Here is a 15967-nt window from a genome sequence, read left to right on the forward strand (position 1 = left end):
ATCTTATCCCAGGAAGACTTGGTAGCTCACTTAAGGCCCGAGAATGAGCTTTGTGATGCTTATCCAAAGGGCAGAGTGAAATCAGAGGCACTCTTAAGACTGAGCACATACTGCTGATAATGGTCACACAGCGAAGTTATACCCTTAGGAGCCCAACATCCATTGTGTATTATTGAACACCTATTCTATGCTGGGGACTGGTTGAGATGTTAGGGTCACAGCCGTGAGTAAAAGAAAGTGCTCACTCATAGGGACCGTGCTGTCTTGAGGACGGTGATCCTTCCAAACTAGAAAAACAGAGCGAGAAAACAGTACATTGATACAGATCAAGTATGACAAGAAAAGCTTAAGAGAAAGTAAAAGGAAGATTGAGGTGATGGGGAGTGCGCCTGTTGGACAGGTTGCTATTTTGTGCAGGCAGGGTGGTCCTGTACCATTGCTCTTGCTCGGCGCATTGGTCAAAGTCCCCTCAGGGAAGTCATTATCCACCTAAGAAAATCCCTGTTACTTTAAAACAAGGCCTTGTTTTACTTGCCTTGATTGACCACTTTTTCAACAACCATGGTTATAAGCATCCTCTCTGGCTGATTTTTCACTATTTAAACCTATCATCAAAGGTCCACCACTCATCGCTATTGGCCAGCAGAAGAACTTGAAGCATAATTTGGTGGTACTCTCCCAGAGGAACTCCCAACCGGCTTCGCACCTAAACAGCATCATTGTAGGAAGGGGTCAGCTTTGCAATTGTAGGGGAGGCCTCATTTGGGGCACTGGCTTTCAAACGAATACGGGATTTTCTAGTCGTAGCACAAATGTAACCAGATGTGTGAGAGGTGCTTAGAAATAACAGGTTCTCCTGTGAATGGATTCACTGGGAAAATCTACTGCACAGGACCTCTTCAAAGTGTTGGAAAGCCCCAGTGCCACTTTGAGGATTAAGGTGGGCCTGCTCTATGACATTTTCAATGGCCTCGTCTGCATGTGCAAAGCAGAACCATCAAGAAGGAAGCCTGGAGAAGAACTGCTGAATTTGAACCGGGGCCTTGTTGCCGAATAGTGAAAGCCCCATGGCTGCCAGAAGCACAAACACATCTGCCTCAGAGGAAGTGCAGTCAGAGTGCGCCTTGGAAGACACAGGGCAAGACTGTCTCATGGACCTTGGACGTGTTATCCAAAGGAAGCAGACCATGGAGAAGGACATCCCATTTCGCTCTGTTGGACTTAGAGCCTCTTCGAGTCAGAGCTGATTCAATGGCACCTAACAACAACAAGCTGTATTCGTTAAAGCTCCTCCTTGACCACAGTGTTTCCATCATGGCATATCTCTTTTTGGAAACAGGTGAAGTTCAAGTCACATATGATTACACATACGTTTGGTGATATTGGCCATAGGATCACTATGAGTCAGAATGGACTCATTTGCACCTTCCAACACCTCTATATATTTACTCTAAACGTACACACATATCTTGAAAGCAAGCTTGCTAATATGTCTAATTACTTTCTATCAGCCCCCTAGATCATGGTTCGAATTAAGTTCAACTTTCATCTGGCCAGCATTGGATGTAATGCACATCTCTAGCGGGTCGGAAGATGATTAAGGTGCATTTCTCTGCATGTGTGGCATTCTCAGCAGATTCCTGGTGGCCCACACTGCAGTGTTTGATAATGCAAACAGGGCTGAGTGTGAAAGAGCGACCTGGCCGTCCTGGGATTCCCTTGTCAGGCTACCATGAAGGTGCAGAGTCGCACATACTCCCTGAAACTGCTCAACAAATCACCAAAGAGCCAAAGCATTTCCCCCAATTCCCTAAAGCTGACCTGTGAGCATATGGAGCCGGTGGGAGGTGGTCCACACTGCAGGGCATGGGTGGAAGCAGAGAAACAGGCACTGAGAAGGCTTGTGAACACCTTTAGCGATGGCTGTTCTGTCTGCCCAGCTACCAGCAATAATTCTTTCCTGGATTTAAATTACCATATGGATATATTGATGGACAGAGTATATAAATGCATGTGCATATAAAAACTGGATGATAATGACATGCCATCTACCTCTATGCTGCAGATTCTACAAATGGAAAAGTTTTCCTATGGAAGAATGATTTTCTTTTTGTAAAAAAAATGTTAGCTCTCTAGATAACTGCTGTTGGTTTCGGCAAAAGCTTTCATGAAGCAGAAACTATTGGGTTCCTATTGCAGACCCTAGGCCCAAATGGATCCTTTCTATAGTTTTCAGACTCTGCCTCCCCCACCCACTCCAGAACTAGTAGTCTACTAAACCATAACTTATTAGCCCAGCTCCTGACTGGGAAAGCACTCTGCGGTCACTGGAGAATTGCTTTACTTGGGGGCCCTGTGTATTCTTACTAGGTATCATTTTCATAGAAAGCAAAAATAGGCCTACTGTGCTTGGGTATAGGGCTGATAGTGGTCCATTCAGAAGGACATTTTTATGTCAGGGGAAGGAAGTCAGACGATGAAGTCAGAATGGTAACGTAATATTTCATGTCTGAAGTATTATATCTTGGTGTAACCCAGAGGTTCTCAACCTGTGGGTCGTGACCCCTTTGGGTTTGAAGGACCCTTTCACAGGGGTCGCCTGGTTCATCACAGTAACAAAATGACAGTGATGAAGTAGCAACGAAAATCATTTGATGGTTGGGAGTTCCCACCACATGAGGAACTGGGTGAAAGGGCCGCGGCATGAGGAAGGTTGCGAACCATTGGTGTAATCGAAATGTTTGAGCAATGTGAGGGTAAGAGTAGGAAAGGGAAATTTAGGAAAGAAAAGTCTGTAAGAAACCATCCTGCCTTGTTGACAGCAACCCGGGACCTAGGGGCCAGCTTAGAGGGCAGCGACTTCCATGAAAGTCCACTGAGCAGGAGTAGCTAGATAGCATCAGAAAGGATGGGCGACATATGGGCCTTTGCTAAGGAGTCCGAGTGGTACCCTAAGTGAGCACTTGACTGCTAAACAAGAACTTGGCAATTTGAACGCCACATAGCTGCTCCTTGGAAGCAAAATGTGGCAAGCTGCTCCCTAAGGATGGCAGGCAAGGCCACCCCACGGGAAAGTGCTACGCTGTCACGGGCGGGATCTCTGTGAGTTCGGATAGATTCAATGGCACTCCATAGTTCTTTCTTTTTTTAAGAAAATAGCAACATTTTAATGGACTTTAGAGTACTTAGGTCTACAGAAAAAAAATGGGCAGGCAATACAAGAATTCCCTTAGTTTGTTTATTTTCTGCATACCGTTTTTCCTACTACTATCTTATATTTTCTTTCTGACCAGTTTAAAACTGGGTACGTTATAGCCCCTTCCCCAACTTTAATCTCTAACTTTCTAGAACAGGGGTGGGGGACCATCTGGCCCTTCAGATGGTATGAATTCATCAATCCCCGTGAACACCGCCTGCCTCACCATAGAGCGACAGCTCCAGCCATCACGTTAGGGGTGAATTCATTCAATGTTTGACCAGTATGGCCGGCAAACGATGCTATAAATATCTAAATGGCTCTTTGCAGAAAGAAGGCTCCCGACCCATTTTAGAATAAAAGGCTTATTTCCTGCGCTTTCCTAGTTTTCTCTGCACTGCACTGCTTTCTTCTTAATGCCGAATGGCAACTGCAGCACTTGGCCCTCTTTCCCGTCACCTCTCTCCCGCACTGCACAAGTGTGGTGCTTCCTGCTACAGCACACACGAAAACCAGCGCGTCCTTAGGGCCTCTAACAATCAGACATTGGACCCAATCCATCAGTGCGCCTTCTGTGAGTGCTCTTCTGTTCTCGGGAGTGGTCTTTCCTGGGCACTAGGGTCTCCTGCTCAGCTAAAGGGAAGCCTACTCTTGAAACCCCTTGGCTCCCTCATCTGTGCCCAGACTTCAATTAGGTTGGCATTGGCTGCTGTCCAGTTGGCCACATGCACAATGGGATTGGACCACTGTGGTGCTTGGGGTTTTCATTGGCTGATTTGCAGAAGTAGGTCATCGGGTCTTTCTTCCTAGTCTGTTTTTATCTGGAAGTTCTGCAGAACAACATGCAAGCCTCTGCTGAGAGATGGGCAGTGGCTTCACATGGGTGCACTGGCTAAGACTTGTACCTGTGTCTCTTATAGGAAAGGTTAGAGTTACAATCTACCGTATATACTCATGTATAAGCTGAGTTTTCCAGCGCATTTTTAATGTAGTTTGTGTGGTAAAATTAGGTGCCTCGGCTAATATTTGGGTCGGCTTATACTCAAGTATATACAGTATTCAGCAGTGGAATAATGTGTCTGTTTTCCTACTAAACTCACCCAAGCCTGGCACATACCCTGGACCAAACCACTACCATGAAGTCACTTCTGACTCACAATGACCCTGTAGGACAGAATAGAACTGCAGAGAGTAGGCTGGCACTTAATCGGCACACATTTTGTTTGTTTACAAAGAAGAAATGGTCGTGGTTTCCTTGACTTTCTTTCGTGGCAGCTATGTGATTCTGAGTCGTAAACAGTTTTGGGAAAGTTCACCAAATGGAAATCTTAGCATATATTTTGAGGTAATAAAAGTCACAAACTTTGAGCTGCCTTGTGTGTTGAAGTCAAACAGCTCTACTTTCTAAGCAGCCCATGCTAAGAAACACAGAGTACAAAAGTACCGTACGGAACAAGGGTTACTGTGAGGGAGGGAGGTTTAAAAAGCAACGTGATTCCATTTACAAGTATTTGATTGGAACCCACTGGCTGGCGTGAGATCCCTCAGCATCACCAGTCGATGCCTTCTGTTTCCCTTGCTATCGTCAACACATTTGCATGTCCTCGTTCCATTTCACCTTCATGGTTATGTTCCCTTGAGAACTAAAGAGAAAAGGGCCCCCATATTCCTTTGGAAAGATGAAACAAACAAAGTGGTTGCCATGGACTTCACAATCTTGGAACAAGAAAAAAGCATGGTGTCCAGCAACTACTACTAACTATTCCACAAGGGAATCCCATTAGAGGGCCCTGGATGGAGCAGGAGAAAGGTGTGGAGCAAGGCTCCAATCATAATAAAAGACCAGGCTTACTGGTGGAATAGAGAGCGGTGTAAGCTTGGAGCACAAACCCTGGAATAGGTAATCATTTGCGAGATCAAGGGGGCAGCATTGACCCAGGGACATAGTTTGGAGGTTGTTCGCAAAGGAGGAGGAATGAAGGCTGAAAACGCAGAGAGGAAATGGGATAAGTGATGCTGCATTGTGGGGACCGTAGTCAATGACAGGAAACAAGGTGTATGACAATTGTTCAATAGAAGGGTGATCTGCTCTGTAGGCCTTTGTCTGGTTTGTCTGATCTGCTTTGTCTGCTGAATGTGAACAACAACCACACAAGCCCAAACAATTATGGTGTTGACTTCCACTCATGGTGACTCCACGGGTGCCCCCATGAAAAACTGTGCTCCCTAAGTTGTTCAGTGGCTGGGTCATATGAGATTTCCTAGAGTGTGCATCTCACACTCCAAAGGAAAATGAGGGGCTGAAGAGTGTGTAGAAGCACCCTTATCTGGGAGGATGATTGCTCCAACCTTCTGCAACCACTTGTGGCTATTTGAACAACGTAGAGTGCCATTGATTTGATGCAGCTGGTTGATAGAGGCTTTCTTTCTCTCTTTCCTCAAAATAATCAGTTCTGGGTAGAAAGGGACCACTTGGGGCTCAAGGGTCTGGGTGGCTCACTCTTATGAAGGGAGTGGGCCAAGCGTATCAACTTCTGCCTTGTGAGACTCACTGGACACATCTGGCCACGTATTTCACCCCAAGGGACCTATTATTAGCTGTCTCTCATCCTCATTGGGCACTACGCTTACAGGGCAATTGCAGTTCATCAAAATGAGTGGATGCCGAGAAGGAGCCTTGATTTCTTCTTAAGAAGACAATCCTACAAGACTAGTGTTTGGCAGTGCACACTTCAGATTCCCTGGAGTCTCCTTTAGTGTAGATGCCGATGCTTCCACTGACATTCCAGATAGCGCAGAGGTGCACACATCCAGGAGCATCACAAGAACCAAGTGCTCAAGTAGAAAGAGTAAAGGTTTCGAAAATGATGAAGGCAACATATGTACAAATGTGCTTGACACAATGGATGGAGGTAATGTTATAAGAGCTGTAAGAGCCCCCAATAAAATGATTTTGAAAAAAAATACTGACCTGTGGTAGTCACCTAATCTAGTGTCAATTTAAAAATTATGAGTGTAGGGGTGGAGTCTAGTCTGTCAATCTGGAGATAGCCAATGAGACTTCTGTGTGGGTATGGCCTTCTCCTGAGAATTCTGGGAAATCTGGTAATTCCTTCTTGGAGGCAGGAGAGACACTCTCTCTCTCTCTGCCACCCCACTCCTGGTACCATTACGTGTTAGTCTGGGTAGACTAGAGAAACAAATCCAGGGACACACATATGTGTATAGGAGAGAGATTTATATGTAAGAGCAATTGAACATTGAGAAAACATCCAAGCCCAGTCCAGAACAAGTCCATAAGTCTGACATTAATCCATAAGTCTGATATTAGCTCATATTTCCAATACCAATCTATAAAGGTCTCTTCGGACTCACGAAACACATGCAATGAAGCCAAATGCAGGATGATCACAAGCCAGTGGGTAGACAGTCTTTGGGTCCAGTGGCATTGTAAGCATCTCAGTGCTGGCTGGGGTCTCTCTGTGGCTTTTCAACTTTAGAGGTCTGGTTGCATCCATGTGGCTTGTCTTCTGTAATGTCTCCCAGAGGGTAGCAGAAAGAGAGAGAGGGTGTCTCTCCTGCCTTCAAGAAGGAATTACCAGATTTCCCAGAAGTCTCATTACCTATCTCCAGATTGACAGCCTAGACCCCACCCCTATAGACTCAAACGTACAGCTGTTACTGGCCAAAAGGGACAAGATTCTACTCAACATACTGGATACCACATATATCCTCTATCTAACAGTTCTCTTAAAAACTCTAATGATGTGGCTTTTTGCCACCGTGTAATCATGGAGAAAGACTCTCTGTACATGTGTCTATGTGTATGTGCGCATATAAACACACGAGCAGAATGTATGCAATGTTTATAATAGCCGTACATCCAGGCATTGACATCAAATTTCAAACAATGAATTATTTTCCTAAGAGGAGCCTAATATAAAGCATAGCATAGATTCTATATACCATATATACTAGAATATAAGCCGACCTGAATATCAGCCGAGGCACCTAATTTTACCTCAAAAACTGCATTAAAAATATGCTGAAAAACTTGGCTTATACACGAGTATATACGGTATGTGTTTCTCTACACACGTTCACTCACTTTCATCGAGAGAAAAGTCAGGAATGAAACATCCTTTCAGTCCTAAAATCGTACATCTTGAACCTCCTTGATCCAAGGAGAGAAATGTGTGACACCAAAAAAGCAACAGCAGAATTGAAGAGGTGGTGGCATCATAGAAACCATGTTACTGAGTCCTGTAGCCAGGGAGGGATATGTGATTCTTAGGTTTGACGTCAACTTTGCCTGGCCAGGTTTCTGCATGATTTGGCATTAAGCCCTCTCCTATAAGGGGCAGGCCACAACCTGATGCTGTCTCTATGAGGGTATGGTCAACTTTGATATCTAGATAAGAGAAGCTGCAGAAAGCTGGCTCCTTTCATTCTTGTTGGCGTATAGCCTGTGTCTGCTCTCTTGGGGCCTGTGCTGGTGGCCCACATTCTTGCCTGGTAATCCCCGGAGCTGTCCAAAGGCTGACATATCTGATCAGTCAATCTATCTCTGCCTCCACTGGCCTCTGAGCTTCCCAGCTTCCCAGCCCCAGGTAGCCATGTGAATCCGGAAAAGCCTCTATCATATTATCTGACAACCAAACTGGACTTAACCCCTGGGCCATTTTCCTTGATATAAATCTCTCTAGACAGACAGACAGACAGACAGACAGATAGATAGATATAAAACCTCACATCACTAGTTTTGCTTCTCTTGAAAACCCAGCACAACACAGAATGTGTCCAATTTCACATCACAAGCTGTTGGTAGACTTGGGATTAGAATCCAGGCCTATTGACTTTTAATTTATGCTTAAAACTTCGGAGACTAATCAGTAATTCACAATCAGCAATAGACTAGAACTCTTTAATGCTCTGCCGAGGAAATCACCTTCCTGTGAGTAAAACCCAAGGGTCCTGAGTCACCACTGATTCTCAGTCCTAGTTTCCAACTTGGCCTTGCCTCATCTGTATTCGGCTAGCCAGCCTGGGCTTCTCATTTCCCCTTCCACATTGGCTACAGGGTTTCAAATCAGTCATCTTGAAAGTGTTGGCTCTAACTCCTCCTCCTCCTCCTGACTCTGGCCCTGAATAGTGCTGGCTGAAGCTTCCCCTAGACTTCATCTGTCTCTCCCCCCACTTAACAAGCATATTGCTCCCTGTCTTCTATTGAGTTACTTACAAACCGATTCTATCTCTCCTTATGGACTCTAAACTCCTCGAGGGTAAGACCTGTGTCAGATTTATTTTTAATCCTCTTAGCATCTATCATAGTTCCTAGCATGCTGTAGAGCTCCATAAATATTCATCAGATGAATAACTGAATACTGCACCAACATCCTGGTCAGAGAAATCTTTGCAGTAATTTGTCATTTTTCAATAATGCAACTACTGTATCTATGAGATGGATCAATTCCTAAATAAAGGTGTAATTTCCTGAGCAGTATGAATTCTCATACTGGTTTGTGGAAGACAAGAACTGCCTTATCAAAGTGAAAAAAATAAGGAAGGATATTATGCTTGGCATTGCGCTCTCACTCTCTCTCTCTTTTGGTAACAGATGTCAACTTCAGTTAGATACAAGACAACTTATTAGTACACGGCTTTTAGCCTAAAGCAAGTCACATTAGCAGATGTGTACTATCACATATGTCTTAAGAACAGAAATGTGTGTGTGTTTTAATGTATGTTCTAAGTCACATATGGTAGGAGAAATGTGTACATCTCTCAGGCCTTGTTGTCACAATGAAACCTTGGAGATGAATGCTGGGGTACATTAACACACAAGGGAAAGTCTCTTTGGTGACGTTAAAGAGCCAGAGTTTCAGCATCCCAATTGACTTTGATACTAGAATGCTTCCTCTTATCTGAGGATTGCACAGGGCAATTCTTGTCCCCAACCTTTCCATTTGGATTCTTCCTCTCAGCAATTATATTCAGGGTTTCAGGGTGAAATCATTAGTGTACCCAGGTGCCTTATGTGCTGACATTCACCACGTCTCTATGTAATTTCTTCTTTGTGCAGAGCATAATGAACGTGGGCTACAGCCTCTCTCTGGCAGGGAAAGGAGCTTACAGCCATGAAGGTGGCCAAAGGAAATGAATGGAACCCGCTGTTGAGCAAAGGGGAGAGGCAGAGGAGCCTTTCGAGGGGAAAAGAGACAAACTGACGGGGTGTTGTGACCAATTTCGCTTCCCCCGCCCCCAATGGAAAGGTGGTGTGGCCTAGCAAAGACATCCACCCTTTGCAATACCGCCGTCCACACAGACGTTGGAGGGACAGGACAGCACTGGGTTCCTGATGAGAGGTGGAACGTTGCAACCTCAGGGCAGGAGGGAGCAGGCATCGGAGGCATCACTCATTTTCCCATCGAGAGATTTTTTTTTTTTGTCTTAACAGGCTTCCAAAGCAATGACTTCAGAATTAATCTCTTTGTGTAAAAGGAGAATCACAAAGTACCGCAGCCGAGAACATTCTGAACACATGCTAAGAGCGCAGAGAAGACCCCCCCCCCCCCCAACAACAAGAAGCCAGGAGAGAGGGGATCGATAGATCAACCTTCAGCTCTCCTGGAAAAGCTCCTATCCGTGCCTCTTTTCTACCTGGCCAACTGGAGCGGGGTCAGCAAAATCTTTCTAGCGAGGGCTGAGCAAGTCCTCTTTCTGCCTTCGCAGGCCATTGGGTCTCGGGAACAAAGGCTCAGCGTGGCTGTTGCAGCCCAGAAGCAGCCCAGTCAAGGTGGCCATGAATGAGCATGACTATGTTCCAATCAAACTTGATCCTGTGGACACTGGAATTTGAAGCTGGTACCATGTTCACGGGGCTCAGAAGAGCTTTTCTCTTTTTGGTAATTTTCTAAAGATGCCTGGACATTGTGAAACCTGTGCAAACAAACGCGTGCTCGTCTTCAATAATTGGTGTTTAAGCTTCAGTTATAAATGAGGCCACCAAGTTTTCCCGTTTCCAGCAAGACTGTACCTGCTTTGCGTGGTACAAGAGGGCTTCAAAAGGTACAAGGAAAGTGGGTCGACAAGATAATGGAATTTCCCCATAAACTTTTGAAATCCTTTCAAATGCTCAGAGCTACCAACCGCAAGTTAATTCTTGCCCCCAAGATCAAACCAGTAACTGGTCATAGAACAAACCCATGAAATGTGAGGGCATTTTTAGTGTGCCATGACTCAAGGGTCAATCCAAGAACACAAACACCCTTCTGATGCTATGGTAACCCTCATTAGAGGGTTTCCCTGGTTTCCGGGGAGCTGCCAGCCTCCTAAAATCTCCAGGCCAGGTTCTGGAAGGACTGTTTGCTGGGATGTGTCCAACTGGTTTACTTGGACATTCATTCCGAAAACATTTATGGAACCCTTACTCTGTGTGCCACTGACATTCCCTGGCAGGCATCACAGAGCTCGAAAGAACCACGGCATATGACACTTTTGCCCTGCTGTCAGTTATTGAGCTCAGCTCTGTAATTTTTGCTCCTGGGCTATGAGTCTTCTTTCAAGAGGCCTGTCTTCTGGGCAAGTATGTTTGCTGGGGGAGCTTAAAGGAAACAGGATATCCCCACTTAGGCTGAGTCTAACTTATGCAAGTAGAAGACCACCCCAAACACCAACTGGCTGCTTCTTACTTTGGTTTCTTACTAAGGAGCTTTTCAAATATATTTCCAATCGATAGCTCCATTTTCCATGGCCAATCCACTGGTCTTCTAGTTTTACTGATTTGTCTCTCTACTGCTCCTCTTAGTTGCAGACATTAGATAGAGTTTGGCACTTGGAATTCGCAAGAGCTCATCTTCAGAAAACCAGGAAAATGTTATCTGCATAAAATGGGGTATTCCTCTTTTGATTTTGAATGTTATTTGTATGTTTTTCCTTCACAACCCTTTCAGAGTTTCTCATTAGTTGGCTGTGCATTAAAAAAAAGTTATGCATATGAAGTCCACTTAGAAAGCAGCTCTGCAACTTATAATAAAGGGCTCACATAGAAAGATACTGTTTTGAAAATGACGATGGCGACATATGTACAAGTTTGCTTGATATAATTGATGCTGGATGCAGGGGTTGTTTTAATATCTGTAAGAGCCCCAACAAAATGATTTTTTAAAAAGCTGCTCTGAATGGGTGCATATGGAAGGATTTGTTCCGTAACTCTGCTCTGTGTCTAAGGAAAATATGTAAACAATGACATGCTGACAAGCCTGTCTAGCTACTGGATTAAGCATCCAGTTAGCCATCAGAAGCTTAAATTAAAAAAAAATGTTTGTAGTGTGGAGTTGTCATTAATAGCCAAGAGAAAACTAGCCAATTGTCTACAGATGGGTATTGGGTCTCCACTCCATTACCCCACCTCCACTCCCCCACTTCACATTGGGTATGATTTTGTTCTGGATCTTAGATGCCTGTTGCCTGATCCCATCAACACCTCATGATCACACAGGCTGGCGTGCTTCTTCCATGTGGGCTTTGTTGCTTCTGAGCTAAATGGCCGCTTGTTTATATTCAAGCCTTTAAAACCCCAGGTGCTATATCTTTTGATAGCCAGGCACCAACAGCTTTCTTCACCACATTTGCGTATGCACCCAGTTTGGACATCCCCTCACACAGTGGTCACAAGGAAGAGATGAGCCAGTATAGCACCAATGAACCACACAACTTTCCTCTAGCTCTTTGAAGCTTCCTTCACCCCACTATCATGACCTCAGTTCTACCTTACAAATCGGATTAGACCACAACATGCACACTGATACAGATAAGAGCGTTGACACACAGAATCCAGGACAGATAAACCCCTCAGGGCCAACAAGGAGAGTAGAGATACCAGGCGAGGGAATCAATAACAAGGATCAACCTAGAACCCCTGCCAGGGGGACAAACAACGGAAAAATGGGTGAGGGGCAACGGAGGGCGATATAAGATATGAAAATAATAATCTATAACTTATCAAGTGTTTGTGAGGGAGGATGGGCAGGTGAGGGAGGGGGAAGAAATGGGGAGCTGATATCGTGCTCAAGTGGAAAGAGAATGCTTAGAAAATGATGATGGCAGCATATATGCAAATGTGCTTGACACACTGGATGAATGTACAGATTGTGATATGAGATGTACGAGCCCCCAATAAAAGTATTTTAAAAAAATGAAAGTATAAATTTGGGGGCAAAAGTAGGGGGAAAAGAAATAAAGAAAGAAAACTAGCCCTGAGTCCAGGCCATTAAACAACAATTTGCGGTGCTGATCAGTCCTATGCCTGGGAGCTCACTCCTATAAGGGACTAAGTGTGGGCATATCCACTCTTTTCAGGGCCCTGTTCGTGCTCGTGGTGACCTGGGGCACACATCTGTAGGCAGGCTGGTTGGCGGGAAGAGTGCCTTCAGACTGTGTGAAAGGTCACTAATAGCCCTGCCAGGGACCGCAGCCTGGCCTTGGCCTTATTAGCACCATCCTCTAATCCCTGCAGCTGTGGGCCACAAGCTCACAAGAGAGAAATCATCAGGGCAGATAGAAAAGAAATCAGGCTGCCGAGACCATTTCAAAACCAACCCAGCGCATGAAAAAAATCAGCGTCTTACTCCTTCCATCAGACATGCCCTGACCTAATTATTGTGTTTTCCTAAGAAAAGACCCCCACTCCTTTTGGGGAATGATTACTGCTAGGATTTAATGGCATGGGAACCACGATATTGGTGTTCTGGCACAGTTAATCCTTTGATATAAGCCACCTTCCTGTCATTGGCATGCGCTGACACATTCTCCCAGAAACCATTAAAAATCAGGGAACTCCCCCATCTCCTCCCGTCTGTAGGAAAGGCCTGCAAATCGGTGGTGGTGGTGGTGGGGATTCCATTTTCTTTCAGTTCCATTTTCCCCGTGAACCTTTTGAAGCCCTCTTGTATTTGGTCCCAACTTAAAGTCAGGAGCCTGGTGGGGTAATGGGTATGTGTTGGGCTGCTCACTGCAAGGCCAGCAGTTTAGACGAGATGTTTTACTCCCTTAAAGAAGTACAGTCTCAGAAACCCGCTGGGGCGGGCAGTTCTACCCTGTCCTATAGGGCCACCATGAGCTGGCATCGACTCGATAGCAGGGAGCGTGGTTTGAATTTCTGAATGAAAGCCACCTCTCCGAAATGCAGTTCTTCCCATTGACCTGGAGTCGATTCTGACCCAAAATCAATCACCTTGTAGAGCAGTGGTTCTCCACCTTCCTCATGCCTCGACCCTTTCAGACAGTTCCTCATGTGGCGGTGACCCTCCAACCATCACATTATTTTCATTTCTACTTCATCACTGTCATTTTGGTACTGTTACGAATTGGACGACCCCTGTGAAAGGGCCATTTGACCCCCAAAGGGGTCGCAACCCATAGGTTGAGAACCTCTGTTCTAGGTCAGGCTAGAATATGCCCACCGGGGTTTCCAAGACTTTAGAGACGTCAAATGGTGCGTCTTTCTCCTGCAGATCAGCTGGTGGATTTGAACTGCTGACCATTCCTTTAGTGCCCTGCAGTAGTCCTGCAGCTAGAGCAGTTCCTCTTTGTCCTTTGGGTTGGCTGGCCAGCTGGCCCAGTAACACTGCAAGCTGATATTACCAACCCAAAGACAAGGCACGCAACCCTCCTCATTTGAAAGCAGCCCGCCAGGCAGACAGGCTGTCTGTATCTACAACAGTGGTGTGCAGCATGTTCACCATTTAAGAGCACTCCATAAAACACTTAGGAAATAACTGTTCACTAGAAAACCCTTCTGTTGAATATAATGCTATGAGCTTTTCATTAACATGAAGAAAGAGGCCTTGATGTGGCCTGACCAAACCTCCCCACATGGTGGCTAGACGTCACTTGGCACAGGTCCAGCCACACCCATCTCTGTCATAGGCCCAAGGTTTTAAATGTAAAATGTCATTACTTTAGCATGTCCTTGAAGGACTGTGTGCCAAATACGATTATAATAGCATTTGGCAGCTCTTCATGGGTGGCACAGAGCAAGTCATGTCCACTGGCCACACCTTGGGGCATTTCCTCATTAGGGACACAGGGAGACATCAAAGCTATCTATCCCCTGCTTATGGGAGGGCGGTTGCTTCTCTCTTTCTTTTGCCTCTTATTCTTTTAATCATCACGAATTGAGATGAAGCCAACACCCAAGGTCTCTTTTAATGACCCCCTCTTTTTTGCTGGTGTCCAAGCAAAGAGTCCATTAAAATGAAAGTTTCCACGTAATAATAAAAAATAAACTTACTTTCCAGCATTATTCTTAGGCTTTGTCTTTTCAACAGCCTAAAAAAGAATGAGAGAGAGAGAAACATAATTAGACAACATTAGCAGGCATAATCTTGGTGACTAGTTACCAGAACAATAAGCCATGTAAAATGTTCTTCCAAATGAAGAGGCTCTCTAAAGCCAGCTGCTGGAGATCAGCAGAGTGGAAACTCCCAAAGGGATCTTCTACTCCTGTCCAGCTCGGACACTGCCAGAAGGGCCTCCGCTTACCCCTGCCTGGGCCTGAAAAGGTGGAACTGGAATAGCAGGCAGGTGGCTGTGGAAATAATTGTCACAGACCTATCCTGGACTTCTAGGCCACCAATCCCCCTCACGTCACAATGGATACCTGGCTGTACCTGCGCAGGAGAGAAAGGTCAAAAGGTCCATTTCCAGAATCATTTTCATGAGCCCACACCACGAAACAGCAGGGGCTGATGGAAGGCTCAGCTGGATGCCCTCCTGTAAGCTCTTTCAGAAAACACATCCAGCTGTTGAAAGGAGGAACCTCTGGGCCTGCACCGCCTGTGCCAAGGAGCCGGTTCCAGTGTGCTGCTGCACCCATTGATCTGTGGACAGTCCATTTATCATTCATGAAAAGAGCTAGTGATCTTCACAGTATATCAGAAGAAACAACGCGGATCATCTGTCAACAACCTTCTTATTTCTGTTTCCCTCTCCACAGGGATTTCATCTCCTTCGATTCTTCTGGAATTAAAATGTTGCTAAGCAACACAGCTGGGGGCGCTGATGGCAGAATGGCTACAGTCTATCAAACTGTTTAAGCACCTGGAGGGGTTTAGTGATGATTTTTTTAATATACTTCTGTAGCATATTTATGTAATCAGAACCAAACTTGTATTTTCAAGACTTTCTCAGGCTATAGAAATCCCATTGACTACACAGAGGATTGGAGCACCGTTTGACAACCTCCGAGTTGTTCAGCTTCTATCCAAAGTATCCATTCGGGTAATTTTGTGTTTGTGAGTCTTGGGGGGAAGGTTAAGAGGAGGCTACTGCTATACATTAGAACACAGGGGTTAAAATTTGCAAGGGAGACACCATAGCATCTTATATTGAACTTGACATTGCACAGGATCAATGAATAAACACACTGAACCCTTCCATAGATAATGACAACTCAGTGCAGCTCCAAACATACTGTTTTCTCCCCCTTATATCAATCAATTCCAAAGTTTAGGATCCCTGGAGACATTGTCTAGCAAGCAAAGGCTGACAGTGTGAATCACCAGCAGCTCTGTGCCCCCCAAATGAGGGCGTTTGCTCCCGTAAACCTCGATACTGCAATAGCAGCGGTTCTCAATCTGTAGGTCACGACCCCGTGGGGGGTCGAATGACCCTTTCACAGGAGGGGCCGGATTCATAACAGTAGCAAAATGACAGTTATGAAGTAGCAATGAAAATTTTATGGTGTGTGTGTATGGTGGGGGGGGGGTG

General features: G+C 45.3%; 1 protein-coding gene across 1 annotated transcript in view; it reads right to left on the bottom strand.

Moving 5' to 3' along the window:
• Positions 1 to 15967, bottom strand: part of AFF2 (AF4/FMR2 family member 2) — a 604855-nt gene that overhangs the window by 87037 nt on the left and 501851 nt on the right. The window contains exon 8 of the mRNA XM_045285489.1: positions 14490 to 14527. Within this exon, the coding sequence (XP_045141424.1) occupies positions 14490 to 14527 (38 nt within the window). The remainder of the gene's footprint in view (positions 1 to 14489; positions 14528 to 15967) is intronic.

This window comes from Echinops telfairi, unplaced genomic scaffold (genome assembly GCF_000313985.2).
Source record: "Echinops telfairi isolate 266 unplaced genomic scaffold, ASM31398v2 ScPeMD7_7472;HRSCAF=8510, whole genome shotgun sequence".
Taxonomy (NCBI): domain Eukaryota; kingdom Metazoa; phylum Chordata; class Mammalia; order Afrosoricida; family Tenrecidae; genus Echinops; species Echinops telfairi.